Source organism: Pelobates fuscus, chromosome 1, assembly GCF_036172605.1.
Source record: "Pelobates fuscus isolate aPelFus1 chromosome 1, aPelFus1.pri, whole genome shotgun sequence".
NCBI classification, from domain to species: domain Eukaryota; kingdom Metazoa; phylum Chordata; class Amphibia; order Anura; family Pelobatidae; genus Pelobates; species Pelobates fuscus.
Window position 1 is genome coordinate 168,665,752 of NC_086317.1, and position 24,524 is coordinate 168,690,275.

At 40.2% G+C, this 24,524-nt stretch overlaps 1 protein-coding gene across 5 annotated transcripts in view; it reads right to left on the minus strand.

Annotated features, from left to right (window-relative positions):
* The window catches only part of DCAF6 (DDB1 and CUL4 associated factor 6), a 195,544-nt gene that overhangs the window by 114,518 nt on the left and 56,502 nt on the right, over positions 1–24,524 (minus strand). For all 5 annotated transcript variants that reach the window (XM_063452129.1, XM_063452138.1, XM_063452148.1 and 2 more), the window contains exons 4-7: positions 16,692–16,784; positions 13,683–13,868; positions 5,674–5,787; positions 4,312–4,447 (exon numbers count right to left, since the gene is read on the minus strand). In XM_063452129.1, coding sequence (XP_063308199.1) covers positions 4,312–4,447; positions 5,674–5,787; positions 13,683–13,868; positions 16,692–16,784 — 529 coding nt within the window. The remainder of the gene's footprint in view (positions 1–4,311; positions 4,448–5,673; positions 5,788–13,682; positions 13,869–16,691; positions 16,785–24,524) is intronic.

The following is a 24,524-nucleotide window of genomic DNA, read 5'->3' on the forward strand; positions in this document are numbered from 1 at the left end:
AAGAATAAATAAATTTAAATTAAAAAAATCTAAATTATCGCTCTAAAAATTGTACATTTTAAATAATAAATTGTTAAAACAGAACATCAGGTTCAGTTAGTGTCAGTTTTTCCCTTTCATCGCCTTTGGCTGTTTCATGTTGCAATTTTGCCACATATACAAATTTATAGCAAAATTAAATTTGTGTGTTAAATTTGTGCAGACTTGCCAGCATTTCAAATGGTCATATATTGACACTTACATTAATGGCACTCTGAGAAATGCAGCATAACAGGCCAATTAAATTAGGGATCGTCCGATTATCGGTTTTGATGATATTATCGGCCGATATTCCGACTTTTTGCAAGTATCGGTATTGGCCGATAATCACAGACAATACCGATAATCAATGAGTGGGTCGGCGCGTCCATAAGGCAGCACAAGCAAATGGGCTGGCGCTAGATCGGAGTGACCGTCAGGAGTCGGGCGCACAGCACTCCCTCCTGCCAGGCACTCTGTGTAGCGTGGCCGAGCGGAGCAGTCAGTCCAGCCGGGTACAGGAGACTGCACACTGCTCCGCTGGGCTACGATACCAGGAGACACACCGGGGAGCGGGGAGGGACACAGTATGGAACACTATGGGGGAGGCGGGGGTGGTAAGGAACACTATGGGGGAGGGGGAGATGGAAAGGAAGGGGGTGAGAGAGGAACATTAAGGGAGGACCCTACGGTACAGGGGAGGGAAGGGAAAAGGAACACTGGGGTACGGGGGGACCACTAAAAGAGAAGGAAGAGGAACAGGGGAATGGGGGAGGGCACTAAGACGGGTATGGGGGGGTGCACTAAGAGACAGGTAAGAGGTGGAGAGGAGGGGAGTTTCTACCATAAATATTTACACACTGCTTCCACTACCCACACTGCATCCACTACACAAACAAGCACACTGCATACACTACACACACACACACACACACACACACACACACACACACACACTGCTTTTATTAATCAAATACTCTCACTGCATCTACTACACACACATATAAATATTCTTGGGAGAAAAAAAATCTGACTGGCATGTATATTTTGTGCATCACTTAATAAAAAAAAAAAGAAAAAAGAAAATATGCAAAAAACAAATACGGTAAATGTACAGAATATCGGTAAGCTACCGGCAATCAGCCTGAAAGTTCACAGATAATCGGTAGCGGCTCTAAAAAAATCATGACTTTATATCTGTTGATATCTATTCAGTTGGTTGAATAAGTAGCATGAATGAAAAAAACATGAATGAAAAAAAAAAATATTTACATATCTTATATGTTTAAACTGCAGTAAATACTAACAGCAGTTTATGATTAAAAAGGATAAGTCAAAATAGAACGACTTTCATGAAGGTTTGAGTATTTTAGCCAGCACAGAAAATGCATGCAAAGAAGGCAAGATATTAAAGGAGCACTACAGTGCCAGGAAAACAAAGTTGTTTTACTGGCACTAAAGTTCCCTATAGTGCCCCCCTCCTGCCCTGGCCACTTACCAGAGTCCAGTGCTGGCTCACGGTCCACCTTCACTCCTCCCGCAATGACATCAGCCGGCAGTGGAGACCTAATGCACATGCTCGGCAATGGCCGTGGTCACATTAGAACAGCCCCCATAGGAATATGGGGTTTCGGGTGACGCTGGATGTCCTCATGCATAGCGTGAGGACGTCCAGCGTCAGTAAGGTGACTGATCCATAAGTCCCTTTAGTGGTGGTCTGGTAGACAGCCACTAGAGGTGGAGTTAACCATAAAAAAGGTAATTATTGCAGTGAATTAAAAACTGCAATAATAACTTTTCCGGGGTTAATAGACCTGGGAATATGCACCCAGACCACTTAAATGAGCTGATGTGGTCTGGGTACCTATAGTGTCCCTTTAAACAATATATCTATTCCTTCTCATTCGTATAGTTTGCCCTGGCTTTGCCTTGTGTAAAATGGATTAAGATCTAATTTTCTAAAATATTTAATATCAAATTGAGCATCTCGTGAAATGTTTTCATCACAAGTTGAAGGTGATTTTCTGTGTTTTATACAATGGTCTAAATACCAAAAGAGTGATGTGGACATCGTGCCTATTGTTCAGGAATGAGTAATATTCTTGCCACATTTAGATCTTCTATTCAAGAAATAAATCTGGACCAAATGTATCCATATTAAATGTTGGAACGAAGGCTCCCTTGTCTTGCCTATATCCGGTGATCTAGACTCCAACGCTCCTCACCACATAAAAATTGGAATAAAAGCTTATAATTATATGCTTACCCCGCTGCGGAGGTAAAAATCAGCCTTCAACAACTCCAGACAGGCTAATATTTAAGATTTCCACACTGTGTTCATCTACAACCCTCACACCAAAGTTTTCTAGCTATTTGTAGCTTTTATTTATTTTAAATCGTTTGCATTCTGAAGGTCAGTGTCCGTATCTAGACCCACTTTGACCATTATTAATGATGTTAGAGGAACATTTCACTAGAGATCTGATCCAAATAACAATGCAGACTTGGAGCACTGACCATGCAGTTAATTTAACCACTATGTCCGACTGAACAGAGAATAGACAAAAGGTAAGGGTTGGGGGATATTTGTTTTCTTTACAGATTTTTTTTTTTTAAATAAACATTTACAGTAATGCTAAACTAAACGTTCAATAGTGATGCAACAAAAGATCACTCACCAAAAGCTTCAATGTTGTAAGAATGCATGTAAAAGAGCAAAACAAATGTATTATTATAAATGCCAGATGCACAAAAAGTATATACATGTCACCACGATGCACTAATCTTTTATTTTTAAATAAAAATTCTAAATTCTCTGAACATGGCTATGTCATAAAAGCTTTATGAAATACATTGACTGTGTTGGAATTTCACTGAAATTAGGTAACAACAAAAAAAAAAATTCTCCACCAGGAACCACCATGTGTAATGTATTTTAACTATGCTTGACAAAACTTGACAAAAGGCAGAGCTACCACCATCAAGTTTTGTCGTTTCTATTACTACTGACAACTGTGAGGAAAAAAGGCATTGTCAATGGATGCTCCTGGGGGATCCTCTACAGGAGAAGTACCCAAAAGGTGTAGTTCCCCACATGCGGTAGAACTACAACTCACATGATGCATTGCATGCCTTTAGAATGACAAAGCATCATGGAAGTTGTAGTTTTAAAACATCTGGGGATCTACCTTTTGGGCACCCCTGCTCTATAGACATCAGTGTACAACAGTCTACAGTACTGGTGTGAAGATGAGATGAAGGCAGATGAAGCGCAAGGAGCTAAAAAGAGGATCCACCAGATGAAAATGGAGACGGCTATAAGGGACAGCTTCACGTAAGTAAAACTTGCCTTCCCCTGCACCCTCAGGCCATTGGGGGTCTTTACAAAATATGCTAAGACTGCCAGAAGGTTACAGAGAAATCACTACTACAATTGTGGTCTTTTTTTTTGTAAAGCTTTGTACATTTAAAGGCAATATTGTGTTGTTGAAATGATCCAAATCAGGTCATAGAACAATATTCCTATTTTAGAATGTTCCGATCTACTAAAGACTACACACAGATATACATTTTATGTTATTGCTTGAGGAGATTTTCCCCAACTGTTAAAATTTCTCTTACTGTCTATTAACAAATGGAATAGATTTTAGAAGATACATTGCAGATTAATTCTAGACATTAAAGGCAGATCACCTTTTAGGGCTTGCAGAAAAGGGAGATTAAAAGGTAAGTATACAACATGTAGATTCAAATTTAATTTATCTTGGAGTCAAAGGGAATTAGAACTACCCAAGCTTTCCTAGTCTGTTAAATGCCATACCTTCAGTCTGGTGGCTGATCATGTGTCTAAGACCATCAGACAGTATTATTTTCCATTAACACATGGTTTGCCATTATTTATCTTTTACATTACACGATATTTTAAGGCTTGTGTTAGTATGTTAGAATTGTAGTTAAGATCAGGGTTGACGTTAGTGTTAGGGAGGTGGAACGGAGGTCAATGGGAGTTACAGCCCCACGGTTTCCATTTAAACGGTGGCAGCTAAACTCAGAGGTGTAGTTCCCATTCATCATCTGTGCTAATACTCCATCCATACGATAATGAGTTTTAAACAATATCTACCCATAGAAATGCATACACACCCCTGAAAATTTCCAATTCCCTGACAATTCTGAGATCCCATAAATATTACTTATGCATTAATTTCAAAATAAGAGCACATAACAAAACCCAACATATACTGTAAGAATAAACCCCTTTCAATAGTAAAACACTAATCCATGAATACCTACTTGTTGCTCTTGTTCCCAGCATACGACGGTCAAATATTCTCACTGAACTGTCAGAACAGCCAACTGCCAAGTAATATGGTGCGGGTGGACAAATAGCAATTGAAGTAGAAGCACGTCTACAATTGATTAATATATCCTGGAAGAACATAAAACAGCAAAATAAAGTTTTGTTTGTTACTTTAATTTGAGCTATAGGGTTGTTCCACCGTAATTTAAGCATTTCTCTTCAAGTGCCCCCATACATTATATTATAGAAAATGTATCCACCGAAATCACTGCCGACAAACACTGGCCAAATATTAGTTTTTTGCTTTTTTCACACAAAAACAAATATGAACGCTAACTTCGGCCAGTGTTTGTGACTAAGTGGCTACTAAAAAAGACTAAACATACCCCACTTTCAATACCTTGGGTTGTCTAATTTTGCAAATGGTATGCCATTATGGGGGTAATTCTCATTCCTGGGCTACCACACCGTCTCAAAGGTAACATTACTAATCTGGCAAATTTCAATTTGAAAATGGAACGTTCTATATTTGACCCTGAAACTTTCCAAAACACCATAAAACCTGTTAATGGGGGGTACTGTTGTACTCGTGAGACATCGCTGATTACAAATATGCGCATTTTTTTGCAGTAGAACCGTATAAAACAGTATTATGACATTCACAGCTAAAATGTCAGACGGAAATACAAATTTTAAAAATAAAAAATCTTATTTTCTCACATTTTATTCATAATAAATTATGTTCCATATATGACTAGTTAATGATAAATTAAAGCCCTGTTTCTCCTGAACAAAAATGATATATAATAAGTGTAGGTGCACTTAATGTGACAGCGGTGAATTACGGTTGAACAGACATATAGCGGAAATTTCAGTTTTTGTTTACGTTTTGTTTTGATCAGAACGTGCACTATTGACTCCGTCCTGAAGGGGTTAAAGAGTCCATAATAAATCTAGGATTTTAGTTTATATTTGGTAGTTACAGGTCACAAAATACAAGGAATAAAATGAAATATCAATGTGGAGCGATTTTAGAATTTGGCATGTTTGCCTTGTAAGCTTGATAGCCATGACAGAAAACAAAATTGCCAAAAAAAAATTAAAATAAATAAAAAATAAAGTATATATTTATATAAATTAAACAACATAGGATATTCACCTAAAGATATTTGAACACTTAAACCGCAATGTTTTACATTACAGGGTTAAAAATGACAGGACCATTGCACCCAGACCACTTCGCTGAGGTGAAGTGATCTAAGTGACTTTAGTGGGGCTTTAAAAATACATCTAGCACTCAATAAATCATATTTCTCCTTGGATCAACAAGATTGAACACAAAACATAGATCTTACATCTTTGCAGTCTTCTTTTGTACAGCTGGTTTTCATTCGTACATCAAACCATCTTACTGTGCCATCTTCACCACAAGACAGAAATGTGTAAGGATCATTTGGTACGGTCATGATCTGTAAAAACAATTCTTTTTAGTATGTTGAGTTTATTATACATGTATCTCAAACTTTATATTTGTATTTTAAAAGGTGAATGGTCAATTCAATGGTGAATTTTTAACATTAGAGTGATCGTTTAAATCTCACTTAAATCTAGTATTTAGCAAATTTTGCACAGAATTAATATTTGCCAGCCCAGAGACACTGCTAGAGGTGGAGTTACACCTCCAACAGCTAAGGAATTAATCTCTGTATGTACAGCATTTCATGGCAAAACACTTCATGTATAGACTCCAAGAACCATAACTACTACATGTCACTGCTTGGAGTGATCCTTTTAAATAGTTTGCACTCTATGTTTATCTTATAGAAACAAGTCAACATTTCAGTTTAATTTACAGTTGGTCTGCACTGCTTGTTTGTAGGACACCGTGCTTTGTGTCAGAGTGGAATATCTCTCACAGCTGAGAAGACAGATAACGGTTTTAAGAATTCCTTTTATGATATTTGGAACAAATTCAACAATGGATGGAAAAGTACAACCCATGTCTAAAATCAAATCCATGTAGCTAAAGATAATTGGTATGACCACTTTGAAACTATATAAACAAGTGTGGAAGGTTTCCTAGCCAAAATAATACACACAAAATATTTTTCATCTACAATTAATTTTAGGTTCTGTGATACATCATATAATGAACTTGTTGGAGACCGCCACAATTGCATTTTCGGTTTGCAAGAACGTTATAGATGTGGAAACGTTTTCTGTCATAACAAATAAATCCTACAGATCAAACCGGGAAGAACTAGTGATATCTTCAACTGCAATATTACCCAACAGCTTGTGTATAATTTATACTGACAGATGCTTTAGGGGGAGATAAACAAAACAAAAACACAACCAAACAGGTTGACAGAAGATTATCTGACTTGTCAAGTCATGAGATATTATCAAGTGACAAGCAATCTGTAAACAGTCTTTCAACATTGAATATCATTATTTCCCAACACAGTTTTCGAAGATATGAATAGCCTCTTGCAGGTCTGATAGTGACATCCTTAAACTTTATGTTGACGTTCAGATCATGTAACTCTATGCAGGGAGAATGAGTAATGATAACTTTATGGCGGGGTGGGGAGCTCTTTTTAGAAGGAAAACAAAACCTTCACTGCTTCAACTTTTTCTACCATCATTCGGAGAGAAGTAAGGAAAAGGAGGAGCAAATCCTTCTGACAGATGTACCCTTTCCACTAGAGGTCACACCTTGTCCGAACGAAAACAGACAAAAACACAACAGTCTCCTTTATACATCTTTGATGTTTATTGTGTGAGCCTGAGGGGGCATTTGTGGCTGACAGGCTTTCCTATGACTCAGAAATAAGAGAAGTATTAAAACGAGAGTACAGTCCAGGAGCCCGGATGTAAGTCAAGGGCTATTGGATAGTCTCTACGTGAAATCGCATACGGTCAAACTCCTAAAAGGAGGGGGTAACCCTCAAACAAATGCATATAGAAGAATATCTTGTTTACCTATGACTCAGTCTTCATCTGTTATTGACCCTACATGGAATTGTCAACTTCAGAAAAGAATAGTCAGTCGTGATCAAAAACTGAATTTGTTCACATGGAGTTTTCTACTGGCATGTCACATGACATTATAAAACAGAATTAAGTGCATTAATACTTATTATTGTTTTTTTATAAGACAGATCTGCTATTGCGGTTTACTACTGGCCATTAGTGTAATTTTTTATTAAGCCATTTGTAAAACTACAACCAACAAGCATTAATTTGAGCGATGACAAACACCAGCAGGAATTCTTAGCCTGGGAGAGAATGTATTCCACTGGCATTCTTAATCATTCTGCGTCATCTTTTTATAATGTACTGCTGTTCTCTCAAACGAGTAAGTGTAGAAATTAGCAATGCAGTCACTGCACGTAAATCAGATTCTTTCATATTTTGAATTACGGCTGTGATGTATGGCACAAGAATGCAGTTTAATAGCTCTTTTGCAGTGCATTAAAATTGTTAGAAGTTGGACAGATGCCCGGTCCATAAAGACCATTAGTGGACATTAAATGGGGACTGTTTAAAAGTAAGTTACTGTTGAAAATGTATATAGTATGTGGTCCTTCGTATGGTTTTATCATGGCTGACTGATACACTGTACACACACAGCAACCGCAATTGGCGGTTATGCTGGATTATAGCATTACGAGAAGCACAACTGAAGGAACATGATAGAACAACTACTCAGGATGATTCATTCTCAAAGAGGCTTACTTAGGTATAATTGTGTCATAACAGTCTTTTAGGATCCTATAATAAAAAGGAAACGTTCTCCTTTACAGGCAGTAAAAATGTATAAAAACCAGAGACTAAATAAGCAGGATGTTCTATGTTGGGATAGGGTCTTTAGGGAGATTATGCTGAAGACAGTAAAATCATATAGACTTAGCAGAAGGAAGGAGGGAAATGTAAAATATCAAAGTCCAATTACAAAGTTACACAGCAAAGGAAAAAAAGTGTCAGGCACCAAGTTTAGTAACCAGAGGCATAGTATCGAAACTGTTGAGTCACAATCCAAAGTCTACAAAAATGAAAAAGCCTAAACATCAAAGAAAATGCAGCTACACCCGGAATAATGATATAAAGCAAACAATGAGTGAATAATTTTGAATTATGCAAACTGTATGGTGGGAATGGTATGAAAAGAATGGAATGGGAACAGAACACATACGAATATCCAAAACCAGAAAGTAACATTCCATATAGTTTTAATGTCCAACACCATGGATTTCTGTAAAAGCAAGATTACAGCTGAGCCCAGATCTAAGATTCCAAATCACAATAGGTTATACTGGCTAAGGTGAACAACTTCTCTTTTTGGGGTATTTACAAGGCAATTTGTATTTCTCTTTCGAACCATCACAAATCAGCCCTTTTGTAGCCCATTATCACATTGTTTCAATTGACTAACAAGAGCACACTACCACATCGGAATCCCAAATTATGTAGGGACACTATAGTCACCTGAACAACTTTAGCTTAATTAAGCAGTTTTGGTGTATAGAACATGCCCCTGCAGCCTCACTGCTCAATCCTCTGCCATTTAGGAGTTAAATCCCTTTGTTTATGAACCCTAGTCACACCTCCCTGCATGTGATTTGCACAGCCTTCCATAAACACTTCCCGTAAAGAGAGCCCTTTTTAGGCTTTCTTTATTGCAAGTTCTGTTTAATTAAGATTTTCTTATCCCCTGCTATGTTAATAGCTTGCTAGACCCTGCAAGAGCCTCATGTATGTGATTAAAGTTCAATTTAGAGATTGAGATACAATTATTTAAGGTGAATTACATCTGTTTGAAAGTGAAACCAGTTTTTTTTTCATGCAGGCTCTGTCAATCATAGCCAGGGGAGGTGTGGCTAGGGCTGCATAAACAGAAACAAAGTGATTTAACTCCTAAATGACAGTGAACTGAGCAGTGAAATTGCAGGGGAATGATCTATACCAGGGGTAGGCAACCTTTTAGCAGCACTGTGCCGATATAGGATTGTGATGTCCCGTAGCGTGTCGGTCCTATTTTTTTACATTTAGGTGTGTATGCTGCCGTATTCTGCTTGTGTTATTTTTACTGCAGTTGCTTTGCATCATTGTATTTGTGCGTATATGAGCTATTATATTGTATATGTTTATTAGTAGATTATGGTATTGTGTATGATACATATGAATGTGGGCTGTGTATGAGGGCTGCTTGTGGAATTGTGTCACATTGTGTGTTTGGTAGTGTGTGTGGGCTGTTTGGGGTATTGCATGTGAAAGGCTGCATGTGGAGTTTGTGTGCATGTATGTGGATTGTTAGCGGGTTACGTTTGTGCAGATTGTGTGTATGTTTGTGTGTGGGCTGTTCGTATTATTTGTATAAGGGGAGGGTTATTCTTCATTTCTGTGTTATGAATGTAAATTAGTGATAGTAAAAATGTCTATTTACTGTGTATACCTGTATTCAATATCTACTCAAAATGGCTGCTAGAGCACCCGCTCCCACCGACTAACTACCTCGTGTAACAAAATGGCACCTACATCCGGAGTAAAATCCCGGGATGATGGTGACATCACTCCTCGTAGGATGTGCATTAGATGAGACACTTAACACCTAACCAATTAGAGATGTATTCTCTCTGTTATCTACATTTTTGCATATGATGTATTTTTGCCTTTATAAGGGGCTTGCCGCCCCCTGAGTAAACATTCCAAAGTTTTTCATTAACCTGATACCTACCTCTCAGTGTAATTTACTTCAAAACGTGCACGCATTTATTTTAACAATTTGGAAAGGAGCAGATACTAAGATAAACACTTGGTTTGATCCAAAATATCTGTGTATATCTAGCAGTATGGTTGGCTTCCCTGGGGTCCAGTGGGGACCAGGCTGGCCTGGTACAGGTCAAAGACAGGAGCTGCAACAGCAGCTGCAGGCTGCTCTACTACGTTTTGGATTCCCATTCACAAGTGCTTGAAGGAAGTGATCTGAGATCATTTCCTCTATGTGCTGCAATGCTTAAATTGAGGATTGTCCTTCACCATCTTTTAGTATTAGCAGATATTTGAAGTTTTACTGGGACTCCTGATAGGCCAGAGCCTGTTTGGCTCTAGCAGCTTTGAGTGCCGTGTAAAGACACCTCGAGTGCCGTAGGTTGCCTACCTCTGATCTACACACTAAAACTGCTTTATTTAGCTAAAGTAATTTAGGTGACTATAGTGTTCCTTTAAATCAAACTTTTTATTATTATTATTATATTTTTTTTTTAATTACCTCTGCTATGTTATTCACAGTTCAATAGCATGTACTAGACTAAGGAAGAGAGGAACGGTCAATTATATATACAGATTCAGTTTGCTTGTTTTGTACTTAAGGACACAAGCATCTTACTTTGAGAAAAGCACACCCAGTGTATTCCTCTCTCTGGATGCTGAAAAAGCATTCGACAGGGTGCACTGGGGCTTCCTCCTCGTGGTTCTGAAAAAATTTGGATTACCATGACAATTTATTTCAGTAGTACAGGCCCTTATATTCAAATGCAACAGCCAGGGTGTTAATAGCGGCTTTATGTCACATCAATTCTCTCTAACAAAATAGGACGTGTGAGTTGCCCTCTATCTCCACTACTGTACATATTAGCTTTAGAACCGATGACACACTTAATTAGGGAAAATTCAAACATACCTGGTATTAAGGTTCAGAATATAAACTCACGTTATTTGCTGAAGATCTCTTGGTAACCCTAGATTTAATTTACATAACATACTAGCAAGCTATAAAGTGTCCATATTATAAACTTAAGATAAGCAAAACCCAAGCAATGGGTATAAATATCCCTAAAGAGAAAATAACAGCTCTACAACAAACATTTGTGTATGATTGGCGTAAGGAGCACCTTACATTTTTAGGAGTGGTATTCACCTTGCTGACAACTAATCTGTATAAAACAAATTATTTAATATTACTCAAAGACATAAAAGCCCAACTACAAAATTGGAAGGGGAAATATATCTCATGGACAGGTAGAATAGCTGCAATTAAGATGATGGTCCTTCCGAGACTCCAATACCCATTTAGAATCCTCCCCATATACCTCCCATCTACTTTCCTCAAAGAGGCACAAAGCACTACATCTTTATATGGGCTAATAAACGACCGAGAGTAGAGGGCGCCACATTATACAAACCCTTCCAACAAGGAGGGATGGGGCGGCCTAACATACATTCTTACTATCGAGCAGCAATTATGAGCACCCTACTTTCTTCTTCTCATTATACTGTCCCAAAACATTGGGCTAATATAGAAGCACAACATACAAACTCCCTACAACAGCCCTTTCACTTTAAATATGGGATGAATACAGCTGTAAAAAGAAATTATCCACACATATCTCACCTACCCTGCCTATAGTTGTGCTAGCCTCTGTCATACAAGAGATTAATTTCAATATATGGCAACGTTAAGGTCTTACACATATATACAATTTTGTCAATGGCAATCAAATTCTTGATTTTAAAATACTCAAAATCAATTACGGTATTTTGGATGTATCTAAATTCTCATATTTACAAATATATTCTTGGCTTATGAAAGATTATGTAAAATCTCAGAAAAATGTAAATGGGCAGCAGCTTACAGACATTTAAAAAATATATATATGTTTGAAACAAATGAAAATGAAAAAACTGATTTCAATGCTACATGCAGAGGATATTGCCGTTACCAATATCCATAAATTATCCTTTAGTAAACCTTGGGAAAAGGAATTGAAGCGAACCCGAAGTGAATCCTCATGGAAGAGAATCCTACAAGGACATAAACCCCTTACCATGTGTACTTATCATATAGAACAAGGAAAATACTATTTCGGTGGTATATGGTTCCGGCCCGACTAAACAATGGAAACCCCAAAGCCTCCAGCTAACTGTTGGAGACAACTGTTGGACACAGGTACTATGTTGCAAACCTGGTGGTCGTACCCAAGATTAACACAGTTCTGGATGGATATTAGCACAAATGATATATAACTGTACAGGAGCAAATCTCCCCAAAACCCCTAAAATGGTTTTGCTACAACTTTTCCCTAAGAATATTACTCTACCATCTAAATATCTAATATACCATATATTTATAGCAGCCTTAACAATTATTGGTAGAGATTAGCTGAAGGCAAACCCCCCAAACATAGCATCTTGTGTACAAATCATAGAAAAACACCAAACACTATAAAAAATTAATTAAAAAAAAAATGGCCAGAAGAATTAGACCACCTCAGAAGTTTTGGAAGGAGGCCTGGTCAAATGGGACAGATATATGGGAATAGCATTTCATTACCCCGCTTAGGCGGCTAAACATTTAGAGGACCACTATAGGCACCCAGACCACTTCAGCTCAATGAAGTGGTCTGGGTGCCAGGTCCCCCTAGTTTTAACCCTGCAGATAAAAACATAGCAGTTTTAGAGAAACTGCTATGTTTTCATTGAGGGTTAATCCAGCCTCTAGTGGCTGTTACCTGACATTGAGTAATGCTTTCCTATGGGCGGTTTGAATGCGTGCACGGCTCTGGCCGCGCATTCTGAGCTGATGTCAGCAGGGTGAGGAGAGGTCACCAGAGCCGAGGGAGCCCGCGATAGATTAAAGTAAGTGGTTGAAGGGGTTTTAACCCCTTCAGCCCAGCGAGAGGGGGGACAGGACCTAATAACCCTATAGTGCCAGGAAATCGAGTTTGTTTTCCTGGCACTGTAGTGCTCCTTTAAATAGCCAAACAACTCAAATCTGAAATTTTGAAAGGTGATCCGACAGCTGTGCCCATTTTCCAAGATGGTTAATAAATGTATATCATAAAACTCCAAAAAAGAAAACATAAATAAGGCCCTTTGCTAACACTAAAAACAGTCTTTGGCTGTCAAACTTTATGATACGCCATGAAGATTTAAATCTTTGGCCAGCCATTATAGACCTTAGCTCCAAATCTCCACTCCCCCCTTCAAGATTTTTGCAGTAAACACAGTCTTTTCAGATAAAATGCTGTGTTTACATTACAGCCTAGTGATTACTCCTCTGGCCACTCCACAGATGGCTACTAAAGGTGCTTCTTGGGGCAGTGCTGACTAGTGAGCAGCACTGCCATTCAGCATATACACCCTCTGCATGGAGACACTGGCCCTATAGTGTTCTTTTAAAAAACACTGTATTAACATTGTGGGTAGTGTGTCTACAGAGTAGGTAGGACAAAATCCGCAGAAAAACTAAAGGTAACATTATCACATTTAATACATTTGGATGTAACATATAGTTTTCTGTGTGCTACTGAAAAAGTAAAGCAAGACCATAAAAAGGTCTTCATATGTTGCCATATGTTACCTCGTATGCCGTTCCATAATGGCAGGTAAATTGATTCTGTCTATTTGTTTCCACATCTTTTTCAATATTTGTGTAATATATAACTCCATCTCCAGAACAGGATATAATTTGCTTGTCATTGGTGAGAGGCAGGAACTTTGCACTAAATATATTTGCCCTGTGACCTGAGCGGATCCGTGTTAGCACCTACAAGAGATGAAAATAAATTTGGTTAAGCAAACTTTAAAACTACACAGATTTGCTCTTTGTTTGACCAACTTGAAAACAAACATCTAACATTACCCTAAAGAAAACAATAGGCAAAGGAATCCAATAAATTAGGGTCCATGTTTATGGCTACTCAAGGACCATATGATTTGTCTCACAGCTTGTTCATTTTGAATTCTCTCTACAAAGAAGAAGTCGTGTCAATGCGGGTAATCTGCAGCACATTGATCTGCATCACACAGAAATAATTGGGCCCCAGTTTAAATGTTCTTACATCTTGAGTTAGAACTCCAGTTCTCTGGGTTAGAGAAGATAAATCAAACATATTCTGGAAAAGTATACCTTTGCAACGCTCTATGCACAAGTATAACTGGTGTTTTGCTTGGAAAAATGCATGCCAGTACAAAAATGCATGTGAGCAGATGCGAGATTCCTCCTTTGCAAGCAATGCACTAACTACAGTTAGGTGGTATGGATCGGTTTCTTTGGTGTGACAGATATCCTGCCACTTGGGGTTTTGATCTGAAGTGAAAATGCACCTCCTTTTGTTATTCACTGATTGTTAAAGGACCACTCTAGGCACCCAGACCACTTCAGCTTAATGAAGTGGTCTGGGTGCCAGGTCCAGCTAGGGTTAACCCATTTTTTTTATCAACATAGCAGTTTCAGAGAAACTGCTATGTTTATAAATGGGTTAATCCAGCCCTCAACGCCTCTAGTGGCTGTCTCACTGACAGCCGCTAGAGGCACTTGCGTGATTCTCACTGTGAAAATCACAGTGAGAGCACGCAAGCGTCCATAGGAAAGCATTGATAATGCTTTCCTACGAGACCGGCTGAATGCGCGCGCAGCTCTTGCCGCGCGTGCGCATTCAGCCGAATGAGAGGAGAGGAGGAGGATCGGAGGAGAAGAGCTCCCCGCCCGGCGCCGGAGAAATGTAAGTTTTAACCCCTTTCCTCTCCCCAGAGCCCGGCGGGAGGGGGTCCCTGAGGGTGGGGGCACCCTCAGGGCACTATAGTGCCAGGAAAACAAGTATGTTTTCCTGGCACTATAGTGGTCCTTTAAGGCATGGGTGGCCACAGGCATTTTTAGAAGCAGGCTTCAAAAGGACACTCCAGACACCTAGAGCACTCCAACTTGCTAAAGTGCTTTAGGGATAACCTGCAAGCCCCCCTTATCCCTATTCATAAAAGTGAAGAAATTTGCATTTTTATGAATTCACTGTCCAGCTGACTCTCTTCACTCTTGACTCAGCTTCACTCTGTTTGAACAACCATTCCAAAGAGAGCTTTCAAACAGAAACACTAGTTCAAGGTTTCCCTGTGGCAAATATTCTATTATGCAATTGCTCCATTTACTTGGGGCATTTGCCGTACTTGCCCATTTTGTGTGCCAATTTTGTCCATATAGGCAGGGGAGACTGTTGTCACTAACAGTACCTTGGGGGTGGAGCAGAGCAGCAGCAGGGGGCTTGCAGCTTGTGAAAAAAGGTAAGGAATATGGGGGTGGTGGGCATAGATAGATAGATTTAAATAGTGTTCTTATTTATTTTAAACACTGGGGTGTTCCTTTAATAAGTAATCCAAGGTATATTATATTGACATATAGGAGGTGTATAGAAGTACAGTTAAAAAAATATGAAACATTTTAACTTAATAATCAAATTGCAAAAACAAAACCTTTTTGCCAACACAACTCCCCACCCCCCTTTATAAAACACACCACAGTAAACAAAACTTGATCACTCCAATAAAACGAAACGAAAAAAAATGTGGTTGGTATTTATAGTGTATTATTACCTTAAAGGATCACTGTAGGGTCATAAACACAAACATGTATTCCTGACCCTATAGTGCTAAACCCACCATTTAGGTGGCATGCCCCCCCTTATCCCCCCTATAAAAGTTTAAAACTCACCTTATTTCCAGCGCCGCGTGGGTCTGCTGGCGCTGGCTCCGCCCCTTTTGTGACATCATCAAAATGGCCGATTATTTGCCAATCCAATGCTTTCCCATAGGGAAAAGCATTGGATTGGCTAAAATCAGCACAGGCCAGGGGACGAGCAATCATTGGATCATAACAAAAACAAGATCATAGTGTATCCAGTTCTCATTCTAACAATAACAAGGCCAATCCTTGCCCAAGAGTTATAGAGCAAGAGAGTTCTTAATACCACTGGCCTGCTACAGTAACAGGCCATGAGACAGTCCATTACCTCTGGCTCCAATGTTAATAGGTCAACAGATACTAAAATCGTTTTTGAAAAATATACTCATAAACAGGACTATACATAGATCATGAGGTCACCCATTTAGACATAGGAAATTTAGTCCAAGGCAAAGGAAAATGTTCGTTACAAAACAAAAAAGGATGTGGAATTCTCTGTCTGAAGAGGTGGCTCTATCAGAGTCTGTACCGATATTAAAACAGGATGAATTCTGGGGAAAAAATAATATTCAGGGTTATATTTTTAATATGAGGGCACATACAATGAGCGATCTATGTTTGAGAAGAAATTTTTCCTAGTTTGCTACAAAATTGGAAAGTGCTTCAAACTGTATTCTTTTTTTTTGCATCAATAGCAGAAACAATTGTGAGAACTTGATGGACGCAAGTCTTTTTTTCATCCTGTATAACAACGTAATGTTTTCTCCTGACTGGTAAACATGGCTAATATGTATATGATTATACAATCAATCATACAAATGGAGCAATAGCTTTGAAAATAACATTTAATGTTCCATAAAATATCACATTAAATCAAACATCCAATAAAATAAATATTAAAACACATCCACTTACTTTTTTATTATAGGGATTACTAATAACCAAAGTTGTATCATCTGATCCAGATAATATATATTCCCCTGTACTGTTCCAAGATATGGAATTTACCTGATAAATACAAAAAGGAAATACAACACATTAAATACTAAATAAATCTGTTTAAGATCTGTAGTAACAGCACCAATGAGTAACCAGATTTTGCTTCCCTTACTTGAGACACAACTGGCTTCAATTCATTTTTTTTCCATCTTTTTATTTGAAAAAGCAGCAAAAGATCGGTTGAACTTGAGTCTTTTTTTTTCCAACCTGGACTACTATGCAAGTAGAATTTAAAGGAATAGTACATGTATTCATGACCCTATAGTGTTAAAACCAACCTCTAGCCCCCCCTGGGCCCCTTATGCCTCCCTAAATATAGCAAAATCTTACTTTTATTCAAGTCGTATAGCTGCGGGCTCTGCCTTGTCTGTCTCAGACCAGCAAGCAGTCTGCTGACCTCATCAGAAGTGGTAGCCTGATACAATCACAATGCGTCCCAATAGGATTGGCTAAGATTGACAAGGAGGCAGATCAGGGGCAGAGCCAGCACAATTCAAACACAGCCCTGGCCAATCAGCATCTCCTCATGAATTGAATCAATAAATCTCTATGAGGAAAGTTCAGTGTCTGCATGCAGAGGGAGGAGATACTGAATGTTTGGATGCATTTTAGGCAGCCATGACCCAGGAAGGATCTCTAACAGCCATCTAAGGAGTGGCCAGTGAAGTTATCCCTAGGCTGTAATTTGAACATGGCATTTTCTCTTAAAAGACAGTGTTTACAGCAAAATGCCTGAATGTAATGATTCTACTCACCACAACAAATTCAATACGCTGTAGTTGTTCTGGTGACTATAGTGTCCCATTAATATGAAGTCAAATCAGGTCAGTGAAATATTGCATAGACACAGTTGCTGGAAAACTACAATGCAGATCATACAAAGGATCACGGGAGTGGCAATATCCCAAACAGCAGAAGGCTAATCACGTCCTATCCTAAATGGCAGGATTTTCTGGCTTTTTGGACCAATATAATAAATTGAGGCATAGGTTTTAGTAAAGGCTAGAAGTGTAAAATTATTTAAAGGGACACTATAGTCACCAAAACAACGTTAGCTTAATGAAGCAATTTTGGTGTATAGATCATGCACCTTGCAGTTTCACTGTTCAATTCTCTGCCATTTAAAGCACTTTGTTTATACAGCCCTAGTCACACATCCCTACTGACTCACACAGCCTTTCTAAACACTTCCTGTAAAGAGTCAAATAATGTTTACACTTCCTTTATTTCAAAATTATATTAAAATTAGAATTTCTTATCACACGCTCAGTTAATAGCTTGCTAGGCCCGGCAGGAGTCTTCTGTATGTGATTAAAGTTCAATTTATGGACCAGGAGATAAAAAAAAAAAAACTTTTAAAGTAAGTTACATCTGATTGAAAATGAGAGACCAGGGGAAGTGTGACTATGCATAAAAAGAAAAAAAAATATTTAACTCCTAAATGGAGAAGTGAAACTTCAGGGGCATGATACATGCACAAAAACGGCTCAATTGAGTTGTTTTGGTGGCTTTAGTGTCCCTTTCCAAATAATTTATCTACATAAATCCTAAAAGTCTATGGGAATTTTTGTAGATAAATCATTTGGAAAGCTTTTCCCAACTGTACCGAATCATTTGGAAAGCTTATTAAATTGCGACCATAGTTACATAGCAATATAGTTCACCACGGTATAGTGCTGCACTAGTTTTCAAGTGATAAGACAGATTCTCTGGTCTTACTTTTTGGATTATTATGGTTCAGCCTTCATATTTCTATGCCTAAATTACTAGCAGGGCCTACAATTTACTCCCTGCAGACTTGTTCTGCATTTGGTTTTTGATTCAAGAATGTCAAGCCAGGGGGGTTGAGCTTAACGGCCATCATGGACCATCACAGGGCAGAGGAGCTCCTCTGATTTTTGTAAATTTTCCCAAGAAAGCTCCTTTGAAATTGAAAGACAGCTACATTCCTGCTGTGGTACCGCCTGTAGGAGCATGTGGTGCAGTGATAAAGTTGCCAGCCTAAAGATCAGCAGAATCCTTCGCTATGGGGCCCTTCTGTTTTCCGTGGGGCTATGGTGAGGACCCAGGGCTGGTATAACATGTGTGACGAACCACCTGGCACCCCGTCCAGGTACCTCCGTCAATCGCTGCTTCCTAGTATCATAAGCACTGCACTGGAACACCATAACCACCGTAAACCACATGAACCGCCGCAGCTCGGTTGGGGTCTCGCTGTCCTCCACCCATCCTGGACCCAAGACCAGGATCCAACTTCCAGTAGGTAGACCTCTCCTAGTCCAGAAAGCGTAGCAGGAACAGCTTTTACAATATCTTCGTGATTATACTCAGGGGAGTATAGTGATTATAGCAATCCCCAGAGTGAATGTAGTTCTCCAATCCCCCAAACATGAGCCTTGACTTCATGTAACTTGATCGGCGAAACGCGTTTTGGACAACTACCAGGATATTGTATGTATTTTAAATGGTTTTAAATGTTCGTATGAATAAACCTTTATCAAGTTACATGCATCTGGTATATCTTCTATCCTGCTGGAAAGGGGGAAAGAGTCATCCCTAAAAAGGACTCACGGGCCATTATACTCAGAGCCAGGTTACAGGCTCTTATTCAGGTGAGAAGAATACCTCCACCTTTATTTCTGATACCTAAAGTTATAAGGATTTCAACACCAGGGCGAATTTTCCCTGTTCTCTCTTTTTGTTCTTTCTTGAGGAACATACAACAAAAGGATTGGATATTACTCAGATACCTTACATACCCTTGAGAAATTGCCGGGGAGTAAGTGATTAATTATTAAGCGCTACACACTCTCACTATCACATATTGGCTGTGTATATAGTGGATTTATTGTACTGGATTATAATAGGATTGGAGAGTTCCTATTTTTTGTGTGTGAGCTGCTGCACTAAGAGCACCTTATTTTGGAAATTATTTTAAGCGCCTGTTAACACAGATCACTTTGTATACTTGTTAAAACAAGTGTGTTTAATTGAAGCCACATCTGGCCTTTTATGCAAGTCCCCAAGCAAGGTATACGCCCACATGGACCTTGTGGGGTAGGGACACAAAGCTTACAAACCAATCAGAACAGTAATCAAATGTACAACACTCCCACACACAGCACACAATACCTCCCCTCTGCATGGGAGATAATTGAGTAAAGAGCATTATGTAACTCAATTATCTCCAGACAGAAAAAACACATATTTTATAAAGTCTCATAAGTATACCAAAACACAACATATCCCCTGATCTGGGTGAACAACATAACCATAAATCACCCAGATCAGAGCAGGGGTTCAGGAAATTCCTGGAAGTCTTATTTTTGACTGACCGTGCCCAAAACAGTTCCAGAGAATTAGTGCCAACGGTCGGTCTCTGTCTGGAGTACAAAAGTACATACTTCACATGAACAGAGCCTTTTAAAGTATTTTACTGAGGTCTATTGCAGGGGCCATAGTCAAAGGGTAGGAGGCTGGCAACCAGGCCCCTCCAAAAACTCGTGGCAAGCTCACAGGAAAAGGGGAGTTTGTCACAGGCTACTACTAAACTGGTTCATGGATTGCAGGATAAAACTTACAAGGAAAGGTTAAAAGGAACTTAACATGTATAGCAGGGCTGTCCAACCTGCGGCCCCCACAGATGTTGCTGAACTACAACTCCCATGATTCCCTGGCTGTTTCATTGAAAGAATCATGGGAGTTGTAGTTCAGCAACATCTGGGGGGCCGCAGGTTGGACAGGCCTGATGTATAGCTTGGAGGAAAGACATGTAACATATTCCTCCTCACCTTGCGGTATTTGCGCCCAGTGAGGAGGAATATGTCTGTATAACTGTCTCTTGCAAAATGTTAATGAACGCCGGCCGCTGCGGATCCACACCAAATTATACCCCCACGTCTGCCCACATTAAGGACGACATCAGCGTGCGCGTGACGTCACATGAGAGACGCGCACACGCGTCTTAGGGTCAAAGGCCAATCAGAAATGCAAAGCACTTATTTAAGCTCAAATTTACGTTTCCTCATTGCCCTGTCGTGGTTTCTCTAGTGGTTGTCCGAGAGCGTGTTCCTAAACGTTTATTTCTGGTATTTGACTTTGGCTTCGTTTGACTTCCCTGTATTCTGGTATCCCTGACTTCTGGCTTTCCCTTATCGTTGTGTCTCATTCTGTACCTCCAGACCTCGGCAAGTATTCTGACTATTCTTTGGTGCGTTAAGTCCGGCCATTCTAAGACCCAGTAGAACGTTACCTTTCAGTCCTAGGTGTGACACAATTCTACGTGCTGGATCAATTATTAATCCTGACAATATGATAGAAACATTTAAATACATAAAAGGAATTTAACACAGTAAAGGAGGAGACTATATTTAAAAGAAGAAAAACTACCACAACAACGTCTTAACCCCTCAAGACCGCAGGACGTACCATGCCGTCCTTATTTGGGCGGCTCTAAACGCCGCAGGACGGCATGGTACGTCCTGGGCGGTCTTACCCCCCACGTGGCCGGCGGCACATGGCCGCAGCAGATCGCGGTCGGGGGGCATGCCTGGCCCCCCAGACAGCCCCCCTGTGCCTGGGGACCGCGGTCTGCAGCTTCCGATCGCAGTGACAGGCTGTCACTGCGATCGGTATTTACCATGTGTCAGCCGATTTTAAAATCGGCTGACACATGGAGCCGGCCGCATTTTCACTCTGCAGATCGCGGTCGGGGGACATGCCTGGCCCCCCAGGCAGTCCCCCTGCGGTCAGTGACCGCGATCTGCAGAGTATGATTGCAGGGAGAGGCTGTCTCTGCGATCTGAATGCAGAGACAGCCTCTCCCTGCGATCTGATCACAGTGACAGCCTGTCACTGCGATCAGAATTACTATGTGTCAGCCTATTGGCTGACCCATAGTAACTGCAGGCAGGATCCCCCTGCAGATCGCGGTGGGGGACATGCCTGGCCACCCAGGCACTCCCCCTGTGGCCAATTACCGCGATCTGCAGGAGGTGATCACAGTGACAGCCAGTCACTGTGATCACTGATCCTGTGTGTCAGCCAGTGATGTAAAATCACTGGCTGACACTGTCTCTGCCCCTCTCCTCCCCTCTTAACCCCTTAAAGTAAAAAATTAAAAATTAAAGTTAAAAATAAAATATACTTAGATCATATATATATATATATATATATATATATATATATTTGTGTTAAGGGCTCATGATAGTACAGAAGATACAGACACTGTTAGGTGTGGGATGGTATTAAAAGAACAAGTCGGTTGTGGTGTGCCGAAACCGACGATGAGGTAGGCCTGTAAATAAAGAGGGCCCACCAAGAAGAGATGTAAGAAGAAAGAGTTAATAATGAGGAGTGGGTGGGAGGGTGATGCAGCGCTGACCTCGAGCGGTATGGAGCCAGGTAAGGGGTGTCCCTTAAGTAGGGAGAAGGTGAGTCATACGCCCCTCCCACAATTACAGGCCAAAAGGCCTTAATACTTGTGTTAAGGGCTCATGATAGTACAGAAGATACAGACACTGTTAGGTGTGGGATGGTATTAAAAGAACAAGTCGGTTGTGGTGTGCCGAAACCGACGATGAGGTAGGCCTGTAAATAAAGAGGGCAAAAAGTAGAAAATCACATTTATTACGAAACGAGCAATATACATACTTTAACCAGACATATCTTGAAAGGCATTTCTAACTTCTTGTACTGGGTTAGGTATGTATCTAGAGTATGCAGAAGACTTCCAGCGTCCTAGTGACTTGATAACATGTACTGGAATGTTTGCACTGGACGCTGTAGTTGCTGCTCCTATGCGGAAGGAGTGGCCCGAATAGTTAGTTGCTTGTAGGCCTAGTTGTGTAAGTAATGACCTGACGTGGGTCATGAAGGTGGTGGTAGTGAGTACAGAACCTTGTAGAAAGAAGAGTGGTTGAGATGGTGATGCTGTTGTAACCTGGGTATATGTGTCCAGTAATGTGACGGGGCACCATGCGTTGTGGGTAGGATAGTATCTAACCTCTACCGGAGGTGCGTGTTGATTGGTTTTAGAGTGATGCAGAGCCAAGATATAGTAGTCCATGTGTTTTGTTAAGTGTGAGTGAAGCAGAATGTGAGTGGACTGGGTTGTATTGATGGCGGTAAATTCTCGTGGTCTTAAGAACCCATAAAAGGCCAAATAGATAGCTGTTTTAATAACAAGGTTTGTGTTGGTGGCAAAGGGTTTTAAATCTAGTAGTTTGGAGAGATCTTTGAAAATATTAATGTCTATGGGTAGTCTTTGTGCAGTACGTGGGGGTTCGGATCTCTGAATACCCCTAAGGATGTTTTTGATCTGGTAGGAGGACATGAAACTAGTGTTGTTTGGTTGTAATGTTAACATATGATGTTGTACGCCTGTTAAATATAGCTTGATTGTGTTGTATGATAATTTGAGTTTGAGGTGGCAAAAGGAAGCAAAACCCAACAAGGATGTCATAATGAAAGGTTGTGCGATATTGTGTGATGACAGAAATCTTTTGAATAGAAGGAAGGCTCTGTCATAGGTCTTCCGGGTATTGGAGGATAGCGCTAATTGTGACAATGTCCGGCTGTGTTGCATGATAGCGTCTAATCCATTACTAGTTGTTGGAAAGGTGGAGTGGTCGTGGCTGTGCGTGCAGCTGACGGCAGTATTTGTCGAAAAGCCTGTAAATTGAAACGAGACAAATGGTCAGCAGCCGTGTTGCATATACCTGGGACATGCACACAAACCAAGAAAAAATTGTGACACGCAGCCAGCCAGGTGAGTTTCCTCAAGAACCTCATAATGGTCAGTGACTTGGATCGACCTTTGTTGATGATGTGACATGTTGCTTGGTTGTCTGAGTAGCAACGTACTGACGCACCTGCCCATAGATGCCCCCACGTCACGGCAGCTGCCACAATGGGATATATCTCAAATAGAGCTGAGGTAGTAGAAAAATTCTCCAGGTCCTGAACCTCTGGAGGCCAACTACCCCAAAGCCATTCGTTCCCGTAAATTGCTGCAAAACCTGTGGTAGACGCCGCGTCTGACCAGATGGTAGGTGAAGAGTCAGACAGTTCAGGGAGGAACATGCTTATCCCATTCCAGGTGGTTAAAAAATTTCTCCACATAAGTAGGTCTGCCGTGGCGTGGGTATCCAGGGGTAACCTGTGTGCATCATTGCCAAACAATGGGAACATGTGTAAGAGCCGTGAGATGAAAGCCCGGCCTTGAGGTATAATGCGCATGGCAAAATTTAGTGACCCAAGTAGAGATTGCAATTCTTTGCGGTTGCAAGTACCGAGGTGTAGGTAGAGGTTGATGTTGGTAAGGATGTTCTCTATCTTGGTGTGTGGCAGGCTGGATTGCATGTTGGCTGAGTCTAATATGATCCCCAGGAAAGTGATGACTGTATCTGGTCCTTCGGTTTTGGTGGGGGAAACCGGGACGCCCACCTGTTCGAACAGACTGATGGTTTCTATGAGGCTACTGGGTGGGGAAATATTGTCTTCGATTAGTAAGAAATCATCCAGGTAGTGTATAACTGTAGGGCATCTAGCTACATTTAACAATAACCAGCATAGTGTTTCGGCGAATACGTCGAAAATGGCCGGACTACTTTTTGAACCAAACGTTAAGCGTGAGAAAAAGTAGTAGTACCCGGCCCACTTAATGCCATGCAGATGCCATAGTGTTGGGTGGATAGGCAATAATTTGAAGGCATTGGTTATGTCAGTCTTGCTGAGCCATGCTCCGAC